Genomic DNA, 27730 nt, shown 5'->3' with positions numbered 1-27730 from the left:
TCGTATAGAAATCAATATGACCTTACCGACAAAACGAAGGGTCAATTGATGTAAATTTAAGTGTTTAAGAGTGTTGAATGATGAAAGAAGTATTTTGGAATAAAATATTTCGTACGTAATAAAATAGTAATTAAATAATAATATTTTTATCGAGGATGAATTAGCGAGTTAAAAGGTGATTCAAAAGTAAACCAGGGCAAAGTTAGATGTTTTGGAGCCCTTGAAGGCTAGAGGAAAATTTTGAAATAAAATAATATTTTACTAATAAAATAATATTAAAATATTAATATTTTATCTGTTGTCGAAATTAGTCATGAAGGAGGATTATATGACTAATCTAAGTGGAGGAGAAGAAATAAAAAAAATTTAAGAAAAAAGACGATAATGGGCCCGTGTGTATTTATTAGATAGAGCTAGAACTGGTAAGTAAATATTTAAATATTATGGTGACACTTTGGTGACGTGCAACTTTGATATTTTGATTGTACACATGTAAAGAAGGAAAGATAAAAGAAAATTAGAGTTTAAGAAATGTTGGAAGGACCTAATTGTAAAGGATGAAAGTTGGAGGCGTCACATGGTAAACAAGGAAAAGTTTGAGGACTCATTTGCAATTTCAATATTTGAAGTTAAAAAAGGGAATTTCCTAACCAACGAAGGTTAGATTATGAGGAATATGAGATATACATGTGAAAGTTACTATTACATGCAAACTCTGGTGTGCAAAAGGAAAAGTTAGTGGGGGATATGTGGGACTCCCACCATGTGAAGTAAAAGAAAGAATAAGACAAAAATTTATTTGCATGTAATGTGATTGGTGCATTGGTGGTCAAACGAAGAAAGAAAAAAGTAGGTTGCATGTGACTTGAATGGGACAATGAGTGACTAAATAAAAACATGAGATAAAGTGGTGCGTGGAATAAAAATAAATGAAAAGAAAGAATGGAAAGTCAAGGTGGAGGGTGAAAAGGTTGCAAAGCCTTTTGCCTTGTAATTTTATCACATAAAATAAAAGGAAAAATACCAAAAAGTCATCAAGCTTTGGGCAATCCGCCCATGCAAGAAAAGTAAAGAGAAAAGAAAGGAAAATAATGGAAAAGAATGTGGCTTTGGGGAATCAGCCCATGCTTGGGCAAAAATGAAAAAGTGAAGCCATTTTCAAGGCTTTGGCCTCGAGAAGTCCGCCCATAACCAAGAAGACAAAAGAAAGGAGAAGAAAGAAAGAAGAAAAAAAAACAGAGAAAAGAAGGAAGGTTCGGCATGGAGAAGCTAGAGAAAAATCGAGAGGTTTTTCCTCCCACCCACACGCCATTGTTGAAATTCAAGGAGAGTTTAGTAGTTTGACTTAAAGATTTCAAGGTAAGGAAGGTAAAAATTGTTAGTTTGATTGAATGCATGCTTTTTGAACCACTTATAATGTGTGAAAATGTTTGTGATAGCAAAAGAATACTGTATGGGTGCTAAGAAACCATGCATGTTGGTGAATCACAAGGAATGTGAGATTTTGCTACCAAGAAGCTTGAGATTTCTTGGTTTTAGTTCAAGTTGAATCATTGAGGAAATTTAAGACAAATTGTGGCTTAATCCTTGATTGTTTATGCTATATGATTACAGGTTAGAAAGAATGTCTATATTGGTTGTGAGAATGTAATGTTTGAAGAAAATAAAGGATAAGAACTATGCATGCAAAGATTTAAGACTTCTTTAGTAAAGTTGCTACCATATATGATTGTGTGTAAGCATGAGATTAACTATGAAATTAGGTTAAGGATTTGTTGATTGAAGTGCTGCTCGTACATGTGTGGAATTAAAGATATTGAGTCTGAATTGTTGCTAAGTAGCGTAAGTGAGGAAAATTGCCATGGTGGCGTGCTGGACTAGGTAACGAGTGATCAACAAGTAGAATTAGCTAGATGCGTATCTGAGTCAATAGCGATGTAGTATCCCGCTAGTATAAGGTAAGTAGGGGGTGTCGATTTCCAAATTTCCATATTATATATAGATATATTGCCATACGATTAATAGATGTGTCGATTTACTTTAAATGCAATTTGTGGACAACATGAGGTAGTAGATATCCTAGGAAATTGTGAATGCCAAAGAGTTTGAAGTTGTTTTGACCATATATATATATATATATAAGTTATATACATAAAGGATTTTAAAATCAGGAAACAAGCTTTTCAATACGATTTATATCAAAATGTGGCTTATTGGTTGTGTGATGTGCATTCATGAATGAATTTCATGTTCACCATGCTGATTTGACATCTAAATCTCATGCAAAAGGTTTTACATTGCAAAGTTTTACAAAAAAAGGTTTGAGTACAATACCATGATCCGTATTTTGAAAATGATTTGAAATGATCTTTTGATAACCCAATTTGGCTTTTAAGTGATTTTATTAAATCGGGAGATTCGAGAGTAGGCCGAATGTCACATCGAGATAGTGTGACCCTTGTGCACAAGTAAGCTCTAGCTAGAGAACCTTTGGGTCGTCGACAAGTTGTTAGACATGGCTGGGGCCATGGTTTGTGATATATACGTGGCAAGGCCACGGGATGATATACATGGCTAGGCCACGGGTGATATACGCAGTTGCGACTACTTGATTCTCCAATGTTGACCAACAACATCAAGACTGCCATGGCTGTGGGAATCCGGTGGAGTAAGGCTCCCGGATTGTTATTACATAGAAGCGGGTCCACGATTAATACTATGTTTACCTACTCAACAGTGATATCTCTTTGGGTTTTCTATACGTATTCTTTCGCATGGTGAAAACTATAAGATTTTTTGTAGTTCCCCTATTTATACTATGATGTTGGATTTAACTCTTCGCGTATGAGGCAATTTGCGAATTTGTGCATAAGCTTTGATAATATTTGATTTCACGGGAGCGTGCGTGATTATACTGATTTGATTTGAGTAAAGATGTTAAATGATTTCGACGATAGAAATCTTTTTCTTACATTGGTTTTAATACGTTACTTGAAATGATTATTTGCAATCTGACTTTTGAGTTTTCATATAAGGCACCAATACCCCATTTGATTTTAAATTGTTTATACATATTCCTATGTTTTTAATGTCAAACTTATTTGCTTTATTCTTGTTTCCCATCTACGCCCTACTCACGGGGTTGATGATCACTGAGTCTGTGAGACTCACCCCCTTATTTCCTTTTGCAAATAAGTAATTAGCTCAAGTGCATCGCGCAACACATCAAGACTTGCTGCAATGTAGGTAATGGCATCTCTTAGACTTCCACCCTGAGTCGCTCCGCTGCCTAGGTGTCGTGTCACATAAAACTGCTAGATTGTATAAAATTATCATTAATCTTTCGGATATGTAGTTTGTTAAAAACTTTAAGGTTGTGTATTGGATGTTAAGGGTGAAGTGGGACAAGCTAGGATATTGTAACTAGTTGCTATACTTTTATTGCAATCGTTTATTTGGTTTAAGTAAATGATAGCACTAATTTTACCAGTTAATTCTAATTATTTGGAATCTCAACTAAGGTTGGTTCGGGATTTGGTGGGTTTACTTGTAAGTCTCGGACGCCGGTAACGATCAGGGAGAAGGTCGTTACATCTCATGCGTTACATTAAGGCTTCAAGTGGTTACTCAAGAAAACAAGGAGATGTAATAGATTTCGATTTATCAAGATGTTTTGGAAGAATTGAGCAAATCGCCATATTAATAAATGGAGCCTTGCCATTGGCCACATTGGGGAAGAACCAAAACCTAGCATTTGATGGGGTGATCAAGAAATACATAAATGTTGGACAATTCCTACTGGTTAAGAATATGTATGACTATGATCCATCTAGCCTCTTTGGCTACTATGGGGCTGCATGGGTTGTACTTGAGAGGTTGTAGCAATAGGGGACACAAGTTAGGAGATTGTCTCCATTGTCTGCTGCTTGTTATTTTTTAATATTTGCATCCTCTCTTATGAAGAGTGTAGCATTTTCATTAGCTCTTCGACATAAGTGAAAATAGATGTTTCTTGACTGTTAGGAGAATTCTCCATATCTTTTAATAATGTGATTTTTTAACATCTTGTACTTAATATAATCACTCTTTCCTAATAGAGTTACTAAAATGTAGAATGTTATTTTGATAAGGAAAGAGAAAATGTCACAATAAATAAGTAAGACGTACTAGACGTGACTAAAAAGAAGATTGGAACAATATCCTAAACCCTAAATCCTGGAAGGTTTAAGTGCTTTGTGCTAAGAGGTAAAGAAATACAAATTTGGGAAAAGGTAGGAAGTGTAATGGCAGGCACGGAGAAGAATAAGAGGGAAAGAGTTGAGTAAAGAAGAAATAAGAATTTGAGAGAAGCTTAGAGAGAGCCTTTTAGAGAGAATTCGTTGAATTTTTAATTTGTCCATTGCATTATATGGGTACCAAGTAAAAACAATTCTTTAGGAGCAATTGGCTAAAAAGTAGTTACCCAAACATCATGTGCTGAGCACGTTTCGGAACAACTTTCATAATTGGTAAATCACGTCCATTATGTGATAAAACGTTTATTATGAGAATAATACACTAACCCACTACGTATATTAGTGTTGGCGGAATGTTTTAATTAAATGATACAATAAAGCTCAGTGACACCTTAAGAATGTGTCACATATTTCTTGAGAATGAAAAATAAGGTAAAGCATTTATAATTAAAGAGAAGGTTGAAAAAAAAAAAAAAACCTCTTAATTATCTCAATATCTAAATCATCAAATCAAGCTCTCTTAAACATCTTAAATGTAAAATTAACTTATGAACCTTACCACTTGTTCCAAGTTATTTTCACTATTCTCCATGTTACATAACTATTCTATACTCGTTCTTAATCAATAAACTACACAATTAAAAAAATCAAACTTTCATGACATCAGGGCTACAATGTACGTTCACGTTCAACTCAAATATCTAGTTTTCTTTGTAGGCTACAGATCAGTAAAAATGGTATAACTAGTGTTCCTTACTATATTGAGGTTGCCAGGTTGGAAAATAAAAATGGTATAATTGAATAATAAGCATATGAAATACTCCTATTGGAAGAGTCTGAAGACAAATATGGGACTATGGAAATCAAAAAAGTTACTTTTAGCATATAGCGACTGTAAATACATATCTTCTCTTGGTTCCTCGTTTACTCCACTTTGTGTGGCATACTCCAATGCCATTTCATAATCCACCTGCAAACATCACCACCATGGGAAAATGGACAGATTACAGCATTGCCATAACCGAAAGAAAAATATAAATACTCCCTTTAGCTATAAACTGGACTTCATTCATTAAACGATTTATTCTACTGATGGCATGAATGGATATTTCCTACGGTTTGACAAGATAAAAGGGATCATTTTGGATCACAGGATTCAATTGTGGTGAACGTATAAATGTCATGATGATATGCTATATTAAATATCAATATTTTGTTGAAAGAACATGAAGGATTTGGCATTTTTGGGACACGTTTCAGGTACTTGGGCGGCATGCAACTCAAAACTCACCTTTTCAACATGTTGAGTGAGCTTTTCCTTGAGTGTCTCTTTAGTAATCAACTGATCAGATACATTTTGAAGAATATCTGCATCCCTTTCCTCAATTCGTTTCTTTTTTGATGCATGTGACTTTGCCATTTCTTTCAAAACATCATACACAGCATTTGTAGCATCAGGAATATACCTGCCAGTTGATTGTTACACTTGTTATACGTTGTGCAAAATGAACAAGAAATACCATTTGATAGGACAGGTGACTCGAATTTACTTGCTCAAATTTCGCTTTCTCTCTTGCTGTTCACGAGCCTGCATTTTCTTTACTATTTTCGACTTCAGCTGGATGCAGCACTGCTTAATTGCAGACTGAAACATAATGTTGTTAGTTTACTCATTACATTCATTATGGAAATCTGGATGCAATAAAGCAGAGAACTTCCCCACCTTGACAGCACTAGCTATTTCGCTGATATCATCCCCAATGTACTCCTTCCCAGTCCCTTTAAAGGGGATTTTTGTGCTTACAATACTCACAAAGACACCAATTTTATCTTGTGTTTGGTTGATCTTGTAACTACTCCAACTGAAAATGATTGTTTGAGTAAGAAGCCTTGTTTCAATCTTGCATTGCTTCTTGTGCTAGTTTTATTGCAATAAAAGTTGGCATCCCTGCTCCCCACAAAAGTAAGGGAATTGCATGTAGTATATCTTACCTGATTCTCTTTAGCGCAGTCCTTGTGACGACATCACCACCTTGCTCAAAAAGAAGGGGTATTCGATTTGCAAATCGAAAAATATTCAAACCCTGGAATTTTTGGAGTCTTTAAATGCTTAGAATGCACAAACACCATGTAGATAATGAAGAACCAACATGAAAAGGAAAAGCTATCCTGACAATACCCATCTAATTGTCAAGCATTAGACTATACGGTAAAGATAGAAAATTTACTTGTATAAGTAACACCTCAACCCTGCCATCCCCATTGACATTGGCTTTGAGAGATGATAAAAATGATATATTGCCAGAAAATGGGGGAATGAAAACACATCTTGCTTGTTTATTCACACTCTGGAACCTTCTGTTTTTTATCTCTCTAATTCAAAATGATAGAGAAGTAATCAACTTATTTCTCCAGAACCCACTGACCTGTTTAACATCTTTTCCACCCACACTAACACCAGCTTCCACAATGAACGGGTGCCCCTCAAAAACTTGAGCACTGTATAATATTGTAAAAAAAATTACATACATTTAGCAAAAAAGCTTATCCACCATTAACTGAGCAAGGTGTATAATTGATCCAGGTAGAAATCAGCACACTAGGACAAACCTGCCTGAATAAGTCGCAACCATGTCAGGATGTAGTTCCTTTATAATTCCTAGGCGAAGATTGTACTCACCTGCAGGACTTAGACACTGAAAAAAGCTTTGAAGTTAACAGGGGAAATGCTACGGAATGCAAGATGTAGTAATGAATGAAACAGAAAGGCAGTTACATTAGAGTGTAGCAGACAGAATGATAAACTATTTAGGAAAAGCTGCTTACATCACCACTGGGGTCATCAAATTTAGCTTGACGAAATAACTGGTGGATGCGAACTATTTGCTGATCAGTTAGAGACTTCACAGCCAATTTTGGACTAAACTCTGGACCCATTTCTCCTAAAATGTAAGCAAAATCACAACACAGATCAGGTTGAGCATCTAAGGACTAGCCTATATCAACTAAGGCAGGAACACATAATATTTCGTATGTCACCAAACTACCAAAACTTGAATCAATTTCAGCACCAAGCACACTTAAATTGACTGATATTAGTTCAATATAGCAAAAGTTTGCAGCTTCAAACATGACCATGACAGAAAGAAGCTTCTATATAATCTTGACCACCTCATAGAACAGTAATCCACAATAGCAAAATCACTAATATCTCCTGTCCCATTAGAAATATGCCAACAGCCAGGGAATTGGTGTAATGCATAAATGTCTCTCCACTCTACAGCTTCTAAAAATTTTCAAATTTTTACAAATGAGATATATAAGCAACTCAAAATGATAGAAGATCGCCTAATTTACATTTCTTTCATAAGATACTAAAGTGCATCCTTTTGACAGCTGTATAATAGTAAAAAAAATTAAAAAAAAAAGGAGTTAAAGAAAGAGCAATTAGCCTCAACACAATGAGATAAGAAATTCAACCATAACATCCTTAAAAGAATGGTGGAATCGGGTAAAAGAGAAAACTCCAGGAGGAATAAAAAGACAATAAGTGAAAACAATTCCGAAGATATATTCACAAACTTCTTACCAATTAGACGTTCAGCAAGGGATTTTCCAATATTTACAAATTCATGCTGAAGAAACTGCATTAGGTTCTGTTTTGATGTTTCAGCAATAAGGCGTTTGATTAGTAGTATGTCAACAGATGAAGGATGGTGCTTCGTCTCAACAGGAACCGGAGGCATTACATCTGTCCTCCGTGCAAACTTTATAGTGACATTTTTACTGTATGAAAAAAGGAAAACAGAAACAGTTCACAACAAGGTCAGCAAGATTGCGTGTGTGTGTGTGTGTGTTGAGGACCATCAAGCAACAGAGAGAGAGAGAGAGCTTACTCAGGGGCATCAGATACAAACTTAAAAAGAAATTGAGCATAAGGGGTGATAACAGCCATTTGTCGCATGTAATGCAATATCTTGGACTGCAAATACAAAAACAATGACATTTTTGTTATTAAGGTGTACCAACTGTTACTCTCAATCATCCTTGACAACCTAGAAATAAAGCATCAAGGAACTCTAAAAAGCTTGAACAGCTATGAAAGTCTAATAAAATAATAGAAAAGGAGCTGATGTATACACGGTAAGTTGTCCAATTTCCCTCAATGACCACTTGAATTTCAGCCCCATGCCATCTATCCTTGTTGTCACGTTTTTCATGTAAATGAATGTGAGGAATGTTCCTGAAATTATAAACACCATTATGGCATTACAATACATCAAACTCAAGAATATAACTCCTAATCATCTATCATCATAGTTTTTTCAAATATAGTATAAGCCTCCAAACAGATACAAAGAAAAGAATTCAGCATGCATACATCTGAATGGACAAAAATATTCCACAGAGTGCAAATTGCAAAGATGAAATAAAATGAATATTTGGGGTTTATGTTGACCAGAAAAAAGTGTGATTTATGAAATAACTAAAAATCTGTTTGCCTTGCATTTACATCATACCTATGAATGTCTATATCCAGCCTACAGAAGGAAATATAATTTTGACCCATCATTGATGATGAGATCTCGATTGGCAGGCCTGTACTCATTTTGGACCAAATTAAGGCCTGCACGAACACAACTTAAACAAATTCAATATGTTCCACAACACAATAGTAAAGCCAGATTCAATAACTAATCTCTTAACAGCTTTGTTCAATACCATATGCAGGGAAATTTAAATTGAATTGCTTTAAATCATGATCTCCTATGGCAGATCCAATGAAATCCCAAAGGCAAACCATATTTTATGAAGGAGCATTCAAAGTAATACACTGACAACTCAGATGCTACGTAAATCACAACTCAACATATGCAACCTAAAATATATCCCAGCATAAAAATAAAGCAATTATAATACATGTGTATACACATGTCGAATGAAATACTGCAGTTAGAGACATGGCACACATGTCAGAAGCACTACCATTTTTGCACCAAGACCAAACTTTCCACGTGTCTGCTTCAAGCCATATTTTGTGCCAGACAGAACTGCATAAATGAGCACGCTACGTTAGATGTTAAAATGGAACCACAATAAATCATCAGGAATAACAAAAGTGTTAATGTGCAGTCAAATTTGCATCAAAAAGGAACTTAATGTCACAAGTAATTTGACCTCGTCCAAACATGTTTGGGATGTCATCATGTGGCATTCCTCTTCCGTTGTCCTGCATTTCGAGTCAGCAGTCATTGACTTAGACCTAAGGAAAAGTTTTAGAAATTCATTTACAATAAGATCAATTTAATCGAAGAACTCAGACAATAAAAAACCAATATGGTAAGGAAGGTTGAGATGGATTGTAATTATACCTTGCATGTAACCCTGTAAAAAGAAGCTTCGCCTCGACCCTTGACACTCTTGGGAGCTGCAGATTCTTTGACTTTCTTCCCAAGGGCAGCATTCTTTGCTTGTATTTCTTGAGCTCGAGCTTCCTTCGCTAATCTTTTCTGAATGCGTGAAAGCAATTGAAGCATGAGGTTTGAGATAGCAGACAAAATGGGTAATAGAACACTTCTTGCATTCCTTAATACAACAAATTGCTAGCATAAAATGCAGTTGAAAGATGCAACATGCTAAAAATGAAAACTGGAACGAGGTTGCAAATCTAACCATTTTTAACACCTAAAGTAAACTTATCACATGTCTGACTCCAAAACGTAACTATAATCCGATGTACCACCTACGTAGTTCATAAATGAAGTCAAAAACAATAGAGGATGCACATTAGAAGGTATAGATACCTCGCGGGCCTTAGCTGTCTCATAATCATCGTATAATTCTTCATCAACACGTTCCCTATCAACAAGCCCAATCATGGAATTGAACTTGCTTTTGACAATCTCTTCTCTGCAATAGCAATAAGTATTTAGGCAGAAAAAATATATAATATTTTTGCATTGCTAAATGATAGCTAAAAACAATTTACAACGTTTTTTGCATAGACATGAAGCTTACATTGTTATTTCTACAACTGGAAGCTCAGATATTGACTCCGCTGAATCTAGTGCATTTTCAACCAGTTCTCTAACAGTGGTGTATAAACATTTACCGGGCTGATATCCATGCACAAATAAATCACATAAATTAATAAAAGTTTAAAAGAACTCGCTAAAAAGGAAAAAGAAACTTCCTTTTAATCAGCACCTAAAGTTTATAATATAAGATTTTTTTTTTACATTCAACCTGAATTTACCAAATATCAAAATTATTACTAAAATGTATCTTAAATCAATTAGAAATTTTCAACTACAATACAAGTTGAATTTTGCTTGCTAACTTCCCCCTAATTGCAGTTCCTTGTACAATAAAATGACAACAAAATAAAGAAAAACTAAATTCCAAAAAGAAAAATTGAAGAAGTAGAAGAAGAAAGAAAAGAGAAAAACGCAACTTACGTTATCAAAGCCAGCAATGTTTTTGTTCTCTGCAAAGAACTCAGCTGGGGACTCTGCATAAACCACAAAAAGGAATAAAATAAGATAACCTCAGCCATCATCCGTGCGTACATCCATAGATCCATCCATCTATACATACTTTGTTTGAGAATGCTTTCTTTAGCTTTCCTGGGAGTTTTTGATTTGCCTTTCTTTGTTTCTATTGGACTTTCACTCTCCATTTGATATTCACCGAAGAACAAAATGGAAATTAAAGCTTGAAGAAAGAATTAGAGTCAAATCGAATTTAAGATAAAATGTTGAGAAATCAAAAACAGCAAAACCAGAGGAGCAGTAGCAGAGCGAAGAGAAAGAGGGAAGCTAGGGCTTGTAACGGAAACTTTGATACCCTGCGGTCATCTGCATGACGAATCATCGCATGGGCCAATGCTTTCTCATTAAACGGTGCCGTTTTAAAGGTTGACAATGTATAAAGCTTTGGTGAGACAGTAAAAGCGGTGGCACCTCGGATTAGCCAAGCCATTGTAGGCCATGCTGTAGTTTAGCGTATCGGATCTCAAAATTCGTTCCTCAATTTCCCGCCAATGGTTTTGATGAACCCGCCATAGTTTAGACGGCACGTCAGACTGTCTCGCATTCTAAACTCGGACATTGAACCTGGAGGCGTCTGTAGATTACAACATTAAAAAATAAAAACAATACAAATTAATATTTATATTAATTAAATATTAAAAGTGTATTGTCTACCATAGGATTTACTTTTTATAAATTTTATCTTTACTTAATTATTACAAATTCATTTTTATTTATTCTTTTGTTGGTTGAAACATTGAAAAAAACTCAAAATTCAGACTTCAAAAAAAAAAGGATTTACCTTTTTGATTTCAACATGTTAAATGTTCTTTATCTTTTAATTAGTAAATTAACATTAAAAATATATAAATAGTATGTTAAGAGTTTAAATTAAAACAATCATCTTTTTAAGTTATGTCATATAATTTTCAATAATATTTTAAAATTTTCATTAATTTTAAAATTTTTTTACCATATTTTGCCATACCATATAATGCTCGATATTTAAAATAAAATTTTGAATCTTTGATACATGATACGTATGTTGATTTAATAACTACAATAATAATTTTTACCTATCACATGATCAAGAGTCAGTTTGCACTCACTTTTCCATTTATTTTAAATTTAATTAATTAAAATTATGAATTTAGCACATTATTATTGTATTCTTTGTCAATACTTTCTATTTAATAAAAAGATTAAGTATGTTCTTATACTTTCTTAACCTTTTAAATAAATTTTTGGTTTTTTATTTTATTCAATTGAACTTTTAAAGTACAATTTTTATTAGATAACCATGTTTTTAATTTATCATGCCAATGTCTTCTTGGGTTTTTTTTTTAATTTTTTTTAAAGACATCCTCATAATTATTAGCTGTGTTACCTTAACATCTACGTGGCAAAATAAGAATTTTGTAATCACTAATATGGTATGTCATACAAGTGTCAACTTAATGAGTTTTCATATTTAAACATGTAGCGATAATATAAATGTAGACATGACCAAATTAACGAATTTTAATTGTTTTCATTTTGGAAAATGTTGAATTGAATAAAATAAGAAAATAAAAAATTATCTAAAACTTAAAAACTCGTCAAGGGCCCTCTTAGAAACCCAAATTACTAAAGAATTACAGCCCAAAGATAGGGGTCACGTTGGGTCCAGGATTTGTATCTCATTGGGTTTGTCCATGTTGGGGCATTGTTTTAAGGGTCAATCTAGCACGACCTACTACTTCAATTAATGTTTCTTTTTTCACTTTTTTTAATTAAAATTTCTTTTCATAAATAATCTAATCTAAAGTCACTAAAGGGATTAATCTATTCATTTAATTATTATTTTTATTATTAAAATAATAAAATATTGTTTTATATTAATATTTTAAAATTAAATTTAAATAAAAACTATACTATTTATTAATAAACAATTTAATCGAATCAAGCTTGGCACTCAAACTGATTGTTTTGGATATTCGATGTCACGAGCTTACAACTTGAACGGATGTCTAATTGATCTACACAAATACAAGAAAAGATAAGAGTCAAGCATTTATGAGCTAGAAGAGAATCTCTTTGAATTGTCTCAAATCCCTTTTGTTGGATGTTCTAGTTGTTGTATGTGAAGCCTTCTTGATCCTTTTTATACTTAATTTTTTTTTAAAAAAAAAAATTGTTTGAGAGCGTTTAGAGTGAATCTGGCTAATAAAAATATTAAAATATAGTATAAATTTATAAAATTTATAAAGCAGTCTAACACAAGATTAATCACTTGAGGATTTTCTTTAATCAACTAATCCATTGAAATCTTGAACTTTATTTTTCTTGTTAATTGCTCGACAAAAGTTGATGTTTCCATAAAATGCTTCAAAATCTTTAACACGGTTATGGCCACATTCAATCCCTTAACCTTGTTGCTTACTCAATTAGGCTGGACTTTGAAATTTTTTGATGTTTTTTCGAGGAATTTTAATAACATAAAGATAAATACTTATTTGATTAACTTTTATTTGAATTTGATTCCAATCGATCAACACTCCATATTAATCATTAACTTATTAACTTAACCCTTGTCTCGACTCATTCAAACTAGGCACCCTTTGTGTTAAGCGTAGGATGAAATACATCGCTTGAACACATTTATGCACACACGTTAGCTCAACAAATAACACGACGTCAACAAACGTGGTAGGAATGGTCATTGTGATAATTTTCTTTTACTTTAGTGATTATGACAAGGGGAAAAGAATATATATATATATATATATATATATATATATATATATATATTTATATATTAAGTCTTATTTGTGAAATGAAGAAATTCTTGGTAAAAATCTGACAGGAATGGATAAGATTTGAAGGGTCGACGTAGAGCTAACCAATGGACCACAAAATTGTGCTTGAAATAAAGCCATGGTTGGTCCACAAAGCCATGTCTCAATTAAATTACAAACAATGTTTTCCATATGCCTGAAAGTGTTGCAACGAATTTGGCAACCGAATATTAAAATCTGAGGCTCTGATTAATCTTAGGTACAGAAATAGATAAGACAGGCAGATGGATGTGGGATTGTGGCCCTGCTGTCGATAAAACCGCAAACCATTCCCAGCTTTCAACCATGAAAAGTTGAAAACTCTTTGAATGAGAAGAACCAAAGGACAAGTGTTGTCATCATCGATCAGCACACCTACCATTCTAAGCATTTTACACATGACCAAATTTTGCAAATCTCTCATAAATATGATTAATTTGAATAAAAATATTAATCTTAAACTTTCAATTTCATATCTCTCTCAATATCAATTCCATCATATTTTGTTTAATTAATTATCTGTTAATTTATTGATTTGTTGAATAATTTTTTACATCGAATGTAATGATCATTGTAATTTGTATTTTTTTTGTACTCTCCTAAAATATTGATAAGAAATGCTCTTTTCGTTTTTGTTTTGTTTATCTTCTTTTAGGGGGTCTCAAAATATATATATATATATATATATATATATAATATAGATTTTACCTTTTTCGATATTTAATATTTTTATTTTTTATGTTATAAATTTATTTTCATGAATTTATTTTCTAATTTTTATCATAAAAATTTTTTCAACTTTTAATATAAAATATATTAAAATCAAAATTTTGATTTAATTTCCATAAAAAATTTAAAAAATATATCGAAAAGAGTATAAAACAATGTAAATGAAAAAGATAGCAGTTGATGTGTCTCAATCAGTGGCTGTCCTCATCAAATGTCTCATCAAGAATGCAAACTTGATCGCTAGTTACTAAGCCAACTTGTGAACTTGAACGGATGCAGTCATTTTCATTCGATCCTTGGTCGATCCTTTCGCTCTTAGTCCATTTAATTCCAACTCAGGTTTTGTTTTTTTTTGTAAAAAAAACAAAAATAATTAATTGACATAAACATCGACTATTTGGCTTTTTATGAAAGTACATATACATGCAATTTACAAGTAAAAGTTATAAATATAAACAAATCATACAAACTCATAGTGATATAGTAGCATTGCCGGTAAAACTAGTTTAAATAATCAATCTGTGATTGGGAAAAAATGCATAAATTTGCTATAAGATGCGTAAGAGGTGGGACTCAGACTAAAAATCAAGGCATTCACTATTACCACAAAGGCATAGGTCTCCCCAACATCAAATATCGTTTGATGATTTCATTTAAAATTTTGTGATAATATTAAATTTTTTTTTAAATTATTAAAAAAATTATGTAAGTTATTTTTTTATTATATTCAATCAAGTCTATTTTAAATCAAATAGATTCTTATAACTAATAGTTGTTTAGTCGTCATTAGTTAAAATGTCATTTGTCATATTATATCCACATGTTACTAACATGATATTAATGTAGAAGGTGAAAAATATCACATGGTTATGTTATCATGTTATATGGTCATGTTATCATGTTACATTAGTATGTCATGTCATCTTCAATTACAATACGTAACATGTTATATTATCATCAATCATAACATATTAACATTCTACGTCAGCATCATGTGGTATATAATAATAAATGACATTTTGATTAAATTAATCATTAATTATAAAGGTTAGTTTGATTATAAATAAAAATATAAAGGTTTATTTGAATCTTCTTAAATAGTTTAGAAGCCTTTTTAGATATTATGTTTAAAATTTCTAAATCAATGATTTAATTTTGGTTTCTATTTTTATTTGAAAATTTCAAATTTTATTGAAACGCAAATCAAATGGATTTATAAAGTTTATTTTAAATGCACCAACAATGTACAGCTTTCAATGTCTGTGTTAAAAACAAATGAAAATTTGCAAAAGTCAAAAACGAATTTGCAATTGCAGCATCATTCTCGACTTTCCTTAAAAACACAGCATCCCCCCATCAAGCAAGAGGCTAGAAGAACCTCTAAGTAGCAGTCAAGAGAAACACAATCAAGCAATACTTGAAAAGAAACCAACCTATACAATCGTAAAAGAGCTACGATATCAGAAAAGAAAAAGCCACGCCCCATCAACTAGTCTCCTTGAAGGCAAAAGCAATTCGAATCAGAAATCAAAACCAACCACAAAAATCAGAACCAAAACCATCACAAAGTACCAATTCTTTTTTACCCAAAAACGAAAGCTGATTGAAATGAAAACCCACTTGGAATTCATTCCCTTTTTGATATTTATTGATTTGAAAACAATAGGAATTTATGGTAAGAACCTCCAAAGACCATATACAGAAACAATATATATTTGATTACAGCCTGAAAAACCCACTTGGAATTGTAGCAAAATAAACAACCCAATAAATCAATGGCATAAAAAGTGGAAAATAAGAAAATCAAGAAAAAAAAACTGCCATTTACCTAGCGGAGAAAGAAGAAACTCTATGGTTTGTCGTTAGGGGAAATTTTAACATTTTGGACACCTAGCTTTAAAATAGAAATGGAGCAAGCAAGGGGACACATGGATGGGGCAAGATTCCCATGAAATTAAAAGTCTATGGATACGGAGTCTAGCTTCATCCTTGGAAGACACATTACTGATAATATAATTATTGTGTAGGAGGTGGTTCATTCATTCTGAAAGAAGCAAGAACTTAGGTTGGATGATGGTAAAGATTGATCTTGAGAAGGCTTATGACCATCTTCGTTGGGAGTTTATACATGATACCTTGAGAGAAGCACATATTCCCAAACCTCTGATTGACATAATTATATGTACCGTAGTTCCCAAATTCTATGGAATGAGATTCTCTCAAATAGCTTTTCTCCATCTAGAGGTGTTCAACAGAGTGACCCATTGTCACCTTATATTTTTGTGTTATGCATGGAAAGACTAGCACATACTCCTGCAGTAGTGGAAAATGGGATATGGAAGCAAAACTGTTGTACAATGATGAAAACATGGCATATAACTTTATCATGACTTATGCCATCATTAAATATATACTATCATACAATGTTTACCATAAATATGTTGTTTACCAATACACATTTTTTTTTCTTATTTGACATTTCATGTAGTGTAGGGACATTTTCATAATGTTATTGATACAAGAATATATTATTTAGGTAATTTGCGCATTAAGTTAGGAAAGGTTATTTCTATAATTATTTTTTTCTTAATTGTCTTTTACTTTGCTTGTATTCCAAGTAAGTTCAAATTAGGTTATTTACTTATTTAATCCCACATAGAAAAAATAAGATGGCTCTCTTTTTTAAGAATAGTTATATAAAGCTCTCTTGGGTTAATTGTTAAGCATATTCAAGTTGAGATTAAATAAAGAATATTTTCTTTAATAAGCAGGGGTGCTTATTTTCAATAGGTTCTTTCAAAAGAGTAAAAGATTTTAGTATCTTTGGTTTGACTACCTAAAGTGAGATTTTGGCCATAATTCACTTTAGTGGGGTTTTTTAACATTGCCAAGATTGGTGTTCACCTTAGTGGGGTTTTTAACCTAGCCATGATTGGTGTCTTTACAATATCCTGGTGTTAGTTTGATATTAAAGCGGGAGGATCATTTTTTGCTGCATAGTTCGAGTTCATGTCGTTGTCGAGTTTTGACTCTTCTTGTTCGGGTAATTTTGTCCCTTTTATTGTTTTATAGTTTTGTCAGTATTTTTTTTTCTGCATCACCACATTGTCATTGTGAGACCTCAATCCCTATAGGCCTATAACTAGGTGTAGACACAATGACACGGGCTAGGAGTAATTTCGTCATTTCTTTAGTAAGCCCCTAGAAGTGACCTTTTAAACAATATTAGGGCCTAAGTAGGCCTAAGACATAAATGAATGATGAAAATAAGGGTAAAATCACGAAGGAAATAAAAATAATGATGATTTCCAAGGTAGGGGCAAAATAGTCATTTTTCATCTCGAGTTGAAATTTTAAGTTTTCATGAACTTGAGTATTTCTATACCATTATGGACTTTTTCCCAATGTCAAAAGAGTAAAAAGATTGCACAAAGGATTGGAAGAGAACAAACCAACTTGTTAAGAGCATTTTCGTAATTTAAGGAGAAATTGGATAAGCTTTAGTTATAAATATCATTTGTTCTAGCAGCTTCTTCATTTCTCCAGCAGCTTCTTCTTCTTCTCCCTCCCATCTCACGTTGCTTTCATCCTCCATGGAAGCTTGTTTGGAAAGCTCCATAACTTCTCTCAAGCTAGCTCCAATTTTCATACTTTTGTGCACCCTTTCATAAAACCTTTTGTGTTATTTCACTCTCTCACTTTGAAACCCTTCGAAAGTCTTACTTTCATACTTTCTCTCACTAGCTAAGTATTTTAGAGAGAGAAAGATGGAGCTTCTATAATAGCTTGGAAATTTTTAGGAAGAATTTCAATTACAAAGCTACCAAGGTGAGTAGTGAATTAGACTTGAGTTTTAAGTGTTGAGAATGGTTAGTGATTACACTTGTGAGTGTTTTGTAGTTGAGGTTGTTCATTCATTTTAGAGTGATTAGGATAGTGAAAATAGATAGTCATTTAATGGCAATTGAAAGCTAGTTAGGAGATAGCTTTTAGAATTTATAGTTATGTGAATTGAGTTAATTGTGATGCTAATGTGATGATAGGTTCCAACGAAGCCCCACCGCTCCATTTGGACCATTAAAGGAAGTTAGAGTTGAGTAAAGATTTAAGGAATACCGATGAGTGAACTTGCATTGAAATGTTTTGGGTTTTGGGCATATGCGTTTGATTAAATCCATTGAAACATTTTATCCGTTTTTCTCTAAAATATGCATGGGAACAAGCTTTTAATGAAACGTTTTGCGTTGTGGAATGCGATTGTGATGAAGCCATGTGCCTTGTGTTATGTTGATATATATGTATATCTAAATATATATGATATGTATTGATAGTAATATTGTTTGTAATTATAATTGAGCCTGCAAGCGATGTGGGGGAGCACATGCCAATGATGATGGGTGCGGGAGTGTGGATGATGATATTGCCTGTGCGTGATGTGAGGGATGCACACAGTGGTATTAGCTGTGCACGATGTGGGGGATGCACATGATGACTCCAACTATGTGCACAATGTGGGGGTTGCATATGAGCTGGATGAGACGACGGTGGTATTAGTGTTTATATATGTAATGTATATATATATATATATATATATATATATATATGTTTATGCAATAAAAGTTCATGAATATAGTATATGGTTGTAATGCATGTGAAATCTTGCATGTTAAACATAAGAAATTTCTAAGTAATTTAAAGTTGATTTTATCATTGTAGCAAAATGGCCTTTTCTTGAGGGAATGAAAACTTGTTCTTGGTGTCCTGTTTCTCGCTGTAGTGAAAAACTTTCAAGTTGAGGGATTTACAGTGGCCTTGTTCTCGCTGCATCGAGAAATTTGCTGGAGCTTTTCGCTGCAGCGAGAATAAATCTCGCTGTAGCGAGAAACATTATGTTTTGATTGCTACCTTGTGTGGTTGCTGCCCTATTTTCCACTTCTTTAGCACCATAGTTGATCATGGACTCCCAACAATAAGGAATTTATTTAATTAAGTTGAAATGAAGGGTTTTAGAGAGAAACCCTCGGTCAGTTGAGAAACCATCGTCCAGCTGATAATTTAAGCCCAAATTTTGCTGCAGCGAAGACCCGTCATTTTACTTGACTCGCTTAAATGCTATAAAAGTTTTTACTCTTCAAATTCTTTACTATGTATGGATCCTTCATCATCAAGTAATTAACCGATTTAGGGTTTAATGAGGGGTTTTAATAAGAGTTAAACTAAATTGCATTATTTTTGAAAATAAGTGCATTATGATTTCTTAACTTTTCTTTTCAATTGCTTGTTCCCTTCTTTTGTTCACTCACTGGGTTTATACTCACCGTTTTCAACTTCATGTTTTCAGATCAGGAGGCAGTCGGTAACTCAGTCGAGGTGTTCTCGTAGATTTGTCTCCTTGGTAGGTATCTCGGCATTCAATAGCTGTACTTTCGCCTGGGTCTCTCTGTTGGAAGTCGAGTATCCCTTTTGTGGTGTATAGACAAACTCATTATAAATTATTGAGATATATGTTTTAGACAACATATGTATATTTTGTTTGGCAATGCCACTGTGAGTTGGAAATGTTTAGCATTATTTCGAATTGAAATTATGAAATGTGATCTTAGCAACTTTTGATGGAAATGATGAACAGGTCATATAGATAGGCTTGCTTGGGCTTAGTAGGCTATATTCATTGGGCCCATGCACCAGTCATGGCCTGGAATTTGGGTCGTGACAATCATCACCAGATAATAAAATGTCGCCAAGATGCCAAAATCATCAAAGAAATGTTCACGAGGTCGTGGTTGCGGAATTACGTCGTCAAGTTCAAGAATTATAACAGCAACTTGCAAGACGTGATACTACTTAAATCAACAATAGCAGCTCTAGTGATGAAGAGGATAATACCTATCTTTTCCATCAAGAATCATATTTTCATGAAAAAGTACTTATACGTCGTTTAAGAATTGTTGCTAATAAAGATTTGAGAATCAAGGTAAACATTCTTGAGTTTGAAGGAACGTTTTACCCGATGATTTTCTTGAATCGCTCTACACAGCAGAAAGAGTTTTCAAGCTCAACGATATTCCTGATGAAAAACATATGAAGTTTGTTGCAATTAAATTAAAAAAACACATCTCTATTTAGTGGAAAAATTTCAAATGGTAATGAGAAAGAGAATGTCGTAACAAGATTAGAACATGGGATAAGACGCTTTGAGAACTCAAACATAAGACCTTTCTTGAGCACGATTGATAAGAAAATTTTATTAAATTTCATAACTTGAGGCAGAAAACAATATCGGTGGATTAATATACATTCGAATTCGAACAACTTCACATGAGGTGTGATGCTTATGAACTTGAAGAGCAAATTGTAGCTTATTATCTTGGAGGTTTCAATGTTGAAATTGCGAATGTTGTTCAACCACAACCATAGTGGAACATAAATGATGTCACCAGATTGGCATTAAAGGTTGAGAAACAACAATCATGGAAAAGCTCAGTGAGTTCATTTAGACAGAAAGATTCTACTTTAAATTGTAAGAGACAAAGTTTAGTAACCATTCTACTTCCAAAGGCAAACTCTTCCAAAATTGTAAACAATAATGATAAAGAAGTTGTTCTACTTGTGCTTCTAATGTCAATAAGAAATGCTTCAAATGCCAAGGATTTGGGCATATTGCTTTGGATTCTCGAAATTGAAGAATTATCTCCTTAGTAGAAGAAAAAGTTATGGAATAACCTATCATGGAAGAAGTAGAGGATCGATTAGAAATATCCAACAAATGTGAGACAAAAGAAGTTTTTGCCAACCATGAGAAGCTCTTGTTGTTTGCCTTAACCTTAACACTGTTATGATGATTGAAGATGAAATTTGGCTTCACCATAACATCTTTTATACAAGGTGCACATCCTAAGGGAAGGTTTGCAATGTCATTATTGATAGTGGAAGTTGAGAGAACATTATGGCCAACTACATGGTGGAAAAATTGAAGCTTCCAACTAAAGTACATCCTCATCTTTACAACCTACAATGGTTGAGAAAAGGAAATGAAGTTAAGACACACTACAGACTGCCTCCTATGCAAGATATTTAGTATGCCATCACTTTCATCCCTGGTTCTATAATTCCAAACAAGCCTGCTTATCAAATGAGTCCATAAGAGCATAAAGAGTTACAACATCAAGTTAAACAACTTTTGGAGAAAGACCTGGTAAAAGAAAATATTAACCCTTGTGTTGTTTCTACTTTACTAGTTCCAAAAAAAGATGGAACATGGTATATGTGCATTCATAGCGTGTTGTCAACAAAATCACCATCAAGTATCGTTTTCTCATTTTGAGACTTAATGATTTATTTGATCAATTACACGGTGCTATTATCTTCTCCAAGAATGATATGCGTAATGGTTATCACCAAATTTGAATTCGACATGGAGATGAATGAAAAATTGCAGTTAAAACTCGTGATGGGTTATATGAATGGACAGTTATGCCATTTGGCATCTCTAATGCACTTAGCACTTATGTTCCTGATGAGCCATGTATTCTGCCCTTTTATTAGGAAGTTTGTTGTGGTTTATTTTGATGATATTTTGGTGTATAGTAAAAGTCAAAAGGAGCATTTTGAACATTTATGATAAATCTTTGAAGTACTTCCACAGTAAAAGCTTTTTGCTAACTTAAAGAAGTGCGGGTTTATGATAAACAAAGTTATCTTTTTGGAATATGTTGTGTCAAGCCAAGAGATTGAAGTGGACTAAAGCAAAGTTGATACTATTATAAATTGGCTAGTTCCGAAGTCACTTCATAACGTTCAAAGCTTTAATGGATTGACCACCTTTTATCGACATTTCATCAAAAATTTGAGTTCTATTATTGCTTCACTTACTAAATGCCTTAAGTGAGATAGTTTTATATGGAGTATTAAGGCATAACATAGCTTTAAGGAATTGAAAGAAAGGATTACTAAGGCTCCCATGCTTTCACTTTCAAATTTTGATTTAGTGTTTAAAGTTGATTACGATGCCTTCAATGTAGGTATTTGTGTTGTTCTATCTCAAGAAAGATGACCAATTGCCTTTTTTTAATAAGAAACATAATAAAGCAAAGTTGAAATACTCAACATATGATAAAGAGTTTTATGCCATTTTTCGAGCCCTGGACTATTGGAGCCATTATTTGTTGCCATTGGAATTTGTCTTGTAGTCTGACCATGAAGCCCTTAAACATCTCAACTCCAAACACAAGCTTAATCACCAACACGTAGCTTGGAGTGAGTTTCTTAAAGCCTTTCCAATTCTCTTCAAGCACAAGTCAACTATGTAAAACAAGGTAGCTGATGCTTTAAGTCGTCGCCTTACTCTTTTTTCTACCTTACAATTAAAGGTTGTTGGTTTTGAAGTTGTGAAAGAATTGTATGAGAAAGATTTTGAATTTGGTGAAATATGGAAGTCTAGTTCTCAACAACCTTATCGATAATTTCACCAAGAAAAGGGCATCTTTTCAAAGGTAACCAACAGTGCATCCTTAAATATTCTCTACGCTAATCTATTATTTAGGAAACCCATAATGAAGGATTAGCTGGATATTTTGGGAAAGACAAAACATTGACTTTTGTGAAGGAAAAATTTTATTAGCCAAGCTAGAATAAATATCATCTAACATATTCAAAGGTGTCATATTTGCCACATTGCCAAGTTTGGAAATCAAAACTCTGGTACATATAAACCATTACCATTCCTAAAACCCTTGGGTAGATGTGAGTATGAATTCTGTTTTGGGTTTTGCCAAAAACTCAAAGGCAACAAGACTTTGTAATGGTAGTCAGCAATAGAGTTTCCAAAATGGCTTATTTATGCCATGCTATAAAATAGATGATGCTTCTCATATAGTTGATTTGTATTTTAAAAAATTGTACATCTCTATGGAATTTCAAAAACCATCACTTGAGATTGAGATGTGAAGTTCATGAGTCATTTTTGACAAACTTTCTAGAGAAAAATGGGAACTCACTTGCAATTTAGTTCAGTAAGTCACCCTCAAACGGATAGTCAAACAAACGTGATTAACAAAAGTTTAGGAAACTTATTACGAAGCTTTATGGGTAAACACATTCGCAAATGGGATCTTATGTTAGCACAAACAAAATTTTCTTAAAATAATTTTGTGAGTCAAACCACTAGAAGATGTCCATTTGAAGTTGTCACAGCCTAAATCCGGGGCCATGACCGGCACATGGGCTCAGTGAGCATAGCCCACTAGGCCCAAGTAATCCTTTGTATGAGATTCTGTTCCTCATTCCATCCATCATCTTTAAAACCATGTGTTGTAATTCTCAACGATGAATGTTTTAGTAATATTTTATAACAACCGAATATTCATATTTATATTATCTCAAAGTACTGTCATTCATTGCCGTCTCATAAGAGCATCATTATCAATCCAACAGATACATACTTCATTTATAACATGACTCTTAGTAGTTTACATTACATAAACGTGTACATAGACAAAAGACTCTCAACCATCAACGAAGTGACTTTAAGTGTAGGTACCGCTACTAAGATGCTATAGTACCTACCAAGAAGACGAGCATATGTGGACACTCAATCTAGGTCCCAACTGCCTCCAAATCTGAAAACATGAAGTTTAAAAACGTAAGTATAAAACTAAGTGAGTGAACATAAGAAGGGAACAAGCAATCGATAAGGAAAACTTAGAAATCATGATGCACTTGTTTCAAAAACAATGCAATTGATTTAATTTCTGACTAAAAACCCCTCATTTCAAACTTTGATTAATAACCTCATAGTGTTGCAAAAACCCATGATCAATCTATGAAGTTAAATGGGTGAAAAATATGTCAAAATCAAGCAAAGTAGCAAGCATGAAAGCAAGTTTCTCGCTGCAATGAGAAACAGTCTCAGTTTGCATATGTTTTGATTTTTCAAGCATATCTCCCACTACAAAAGTCCAATTGACATGATTTTTGACCATTAGAAAGCTAAGAGGTTGGGCTACAACTTTGATATTTATCACTTTGCCCAGTTCTGAATGGAAGGTGGTCAAAATCTTCGTCAAACTAAAAGCTCTACATTAGAATTTTGGAACCATCTGAGAGTTTCTCGCTGCAGCGAGAATCCATTTTAGCTGCAGTGAAATTCCTCGCTGCAGTGAGAAACAAGGCTGGTTTGTGCCCCCACCACCCGAGAGTTTCTCGCTGCCTCGAGATTCAGGACAAATGACAATTAAGGGATTTTCACATGCCACACAATCCATTCCTACCATATTGCACATCAAAGTGAACACATTGACAATAATCAAGTTTCTTATTATTCATTTCAATCACATATTATAATCATAAATTTTCTATCACATATACATATATAAACATATATAAACACGTACACCACCCCACTTCATTCATCATCATGTGCACTCCCTATTCGCACATAACCGGATCATCATCGGCTTATGCGCACTCCCTACTCACACATAGCCAGGTCATCATCAGCTCATGTTCACTCCCACATCGCACATAGCTGGGTCATCATCAACTCATGTGCACTCTTACATCGCACATAGCTGGGTCATCATTATCACACAAAGGAGCATCCAAAGCATAATACACATATCAATATAATGTGATAACGCATGAACTATTCATATTGCACATTTCACAAGATAGAAACATTTCATCAAGGGCTTGTTCCCCCAAGTATATTTTTGAAGCAAAAACAAATGAAGCTTTTAAATGATTTATTTAAACATGTGGACACTCCCCAAAACATTTTTTTGAAATGCAAGTTCACTCACCGGTATTTGTTGAATCTTTACTCGACTCCAACTTCGACTATTGCTCCAAATGAAGATGTGAGGTCTTGTTGGAGCCTATCACACACCAACATCACAACCAACCCAATATGCATAAATACAATTCTAAAAGCTATTTCTTAAATCAAGCCCCACTAATTATTCCTAACTAACTTCCAATTACCATTTGACTAGTTATCTTCTCTCTACTCTAGTAACACTAGAAATAAATAAACAAACCTCAACAATAAAACAACTCACAACTCCAATTACTAGCCATTATCAACAACCTAAAATCAATCCTCATTCATTACTCACCTTGGTGGATTTATAATTGAATTCTTTCTGAAGAATACTCAAGCTATCATGGAGAGTTTCTCTTTCTAAAATGTCTAACTAGTGTGAGAAAGTGTTGAGGAAAGACTTTTAAGGGTTTTAAGGTGAGAGAGTGAAAGAGCACAAAAGGTTCTATGAAAAAGTGCTCAAAAGCATGAGAATTGAAGCTAGAGAAAGAGAGAGAGAGAGAGTTATGGAAGCTTTAAGGGAGGCTTCCATGGAAGATGAAGAAATGTGAGATGGGAAGAAGAAGAACAAAAAGCTGCTGGAAAATGAGGAAGCTGTTGAAGCAATGAGATATTTATAGCCTAAGCTTATCCAAACTTCACTTAAATTATGAAAATGCCCTTAACAAGTTGGCTTTGTCTTCCTCCAATCCTTTATGCAATCTTTTTACTCTTTTGACACTAAGATAAAGTCCATAATAGTCTAGAAATACTCGAGTTCATGAAAACTTAAAAATTTCGATCCGAGATGAAAAATAACCATTTTGCCCTTACCTTGGAAATCATCATTATTTCTATTTCTTTCATCATTTTATCCTTATTTTCATCATTCATTTATCTCTTAGGCCTACTTAGGCCTTAATAATATTAGAAAACCCACTTTTAGGAGCTCGTCAGGAAAATGACCAAACTACCCTTGCTTCCATATCATAGGGTCTACCTCCGTTACATGTCTGCGAAGGTTGAGGTCTCACAGAAGTAGTGCATGGAAAATGCTCTTTTAGTCCTTTAGACCTTCCTATGTTGCCAACTATTCATGAATTTAGTGCTGATGCTGAAGAACGTGCTAAGCAAATTAAAAAGCTTCATGAAGAAATTCGAGAGAAGATTATTCATCAAATTGTCAGATACAAAAAGTAAGCCAACAAGCACAAAAAGCCAACTAGTTTCAAAGAAGGAGATTTATTGTGGATTCACTTAAGGAAAGAACGTTTTCCTAAGTCTCGTGCCAAATTATCTCCTCGAGTTGATGGACCATTTTGAGTTTTGGAATGTATTAATGAGAATGCTTACAAGATCGAACTTCCTGAAGATTATGAAGTTTTTTCTACCTTCAACATAGCTGATCTTTTCCCTTACTATGGGGAAGATAAAGAAGACATGGATCTTAAAGGCGATTTTTCTCCAATTTAGGGAAAATGATACATGAGTATATTATTTAGGTAACTTGAGCATTAAGGTAGGGAAGGTTATTTTTATAATTATTTTTTCTTAATTATTTTTTACTTTACTTGTACTCCAAGGAAGTTTAGGTTAGATTATTTTCTTATTTATTTTATTTAGGAATTATAATAATCTTACATAGGAAAAGGAAAAAGGCTTTCTTTCTTAAGAATAGTTATATAAAGCTCTTTTGTGTTAATTGTTAAGCACATTCAAGTTGAGATTAAATAAATAATATTTTCTTTAATAAGCAAGAGTGCTTATTTTCTCTAAACTCTTTTCAAAAGAGTAAGAGATTTCAATATCTTTGGTTTGGCCAATCAAAGTGGGATTTTGGCCATTACTCACCGTAGTGGGGTTTTCTAACCTTGCTAAGATCGGTGTTCACCTTAATGAGGTTTCTAACCTTGTTATAATTGGTATTTTCACAATGTCCCGACGTTAGTTATACATATTGGATTCAATATTATATAATAAAAATACTATAGTTAATTTTACTGGTTTGGTTTTCAAAACGTAATGCTTCCAGTTTTTTTTTTCTACTTATTCTTGATCAAATGCAGATTAGAGTTAACTTCTTATATATTTACCGTTTTGTTCTGATGCAGCGTGGTGTCCAAGAATGTCTATTAAGATTTGCTTAAACTTGCCAAAAAATCTTTTGTTTAAGAATGATTATCAATTCAATGCTATGTACAGTTTTTTTTTTGTAACTTCTAGCAAAATACAACAGTTAATGTGACTTATCCAATCTTGTTGCCTTTAATTTTTTGACAAGTGCAGTACTGTAAAACAAATAATTAATACCCAACCAACATTTTATGATAATTTTTTGTAACATTAATGTGCATGTATTCAAGTACTTCATTTGTCTATAAGCTTGAAATATGTTTTCATATTTTATGTGAACATTACTCACTACTTTGGTAGTTTAGACACTATTATTCATATTCTAATTTTTTATTTAACTTCTATGACTATTAATATAAAAAATTCTTTACGTTATGTCAAATAGTATTGTGATTTACATATTGAAGCAAATAAAACAGATAAGGGTCTCTTTGACTCTTTCAACCCGAAAAGAAATTTTTACAAAAAAAAACAAAAGAAAAAGAATCA

The 27730-nt window shown here is 33.2% G+C and overlaps 1 protein-coding gene across 1 annotated transcript; it reads right to left on the bottom strand.

Moving 5' to 3' along the window:
- Positions 4798–11108, bottom strand: LOC18589734 (DNA topoisomerase 6 subunit B). Its single transcript, XM_007014834.2, has 19 exons — positions 10833–11108; positions 10694–10746; positions 10254–10351; positions 10040–10145; positions 9608–9745; positions 9414–9465; positions 9222–9286; positions 8756–8862; positions 8376–8478; positions 8132–8217; positions 7825–8021; positions 7062–7177; positions 6846–6931; positions 6662–6734; positions 6228–6319; positions 5959–6097; positions 5786–5880; positions 5527–5701; positions 4798–5205 (listed from the first exon to the last, which is right to left on the bottom strand). Exons 1-19 carry the CDS (start codon positions 10912–10914, stop codon positions 5059–5061), a joined length of 2010 nt encoding a protein of 669 aa, XP_007014896.2. The 5' UTR covers positions 10915–11108; the 3' UTR covers positions 4798–5058.

This window comes from Theobroma cacao, chromosome 9, assembly GCF_000208745.1.
Source record: "Theobroma cacao cultivar B97-61/B2 chromosome 9, Criollo_cocoa_genome_V2, whole genome shotgun sequence".
NCBI classification, from domain to species: domain Eukaryota; kingdom Viridiplantae; phylum Streptophyta; class Magnoliopsida; order Malvales; family Malvaceae; genus Theobroma; species Theobroma cacao.
This window is presented reverse-complemented; position numbering and strand designations above follow the sequence as displayed.

Coding starts and splice junctions, on each gene's coding strand:
- LOC18589734 (XM_007014834.2), bottom strand. CDS start 10,914: ATGGAGAGTGAAAGTCCAATAGAAACAAAGAAAGGCAAATCAAAAACT. Junction 10,747..10,832: donor AGAAAGCATTCTCAAACAAA/GTATGTATAGAT, acceptor TGGTTTATGCAG/AGTCCCCAGCTGAGTTCTTT. Junction 8,479..8,755: donor CTGGATATAGACATTCATAG/GTATGATGTAAA, acceptor TTATAATTTCAG/GAACATTCCTCACATTCATT.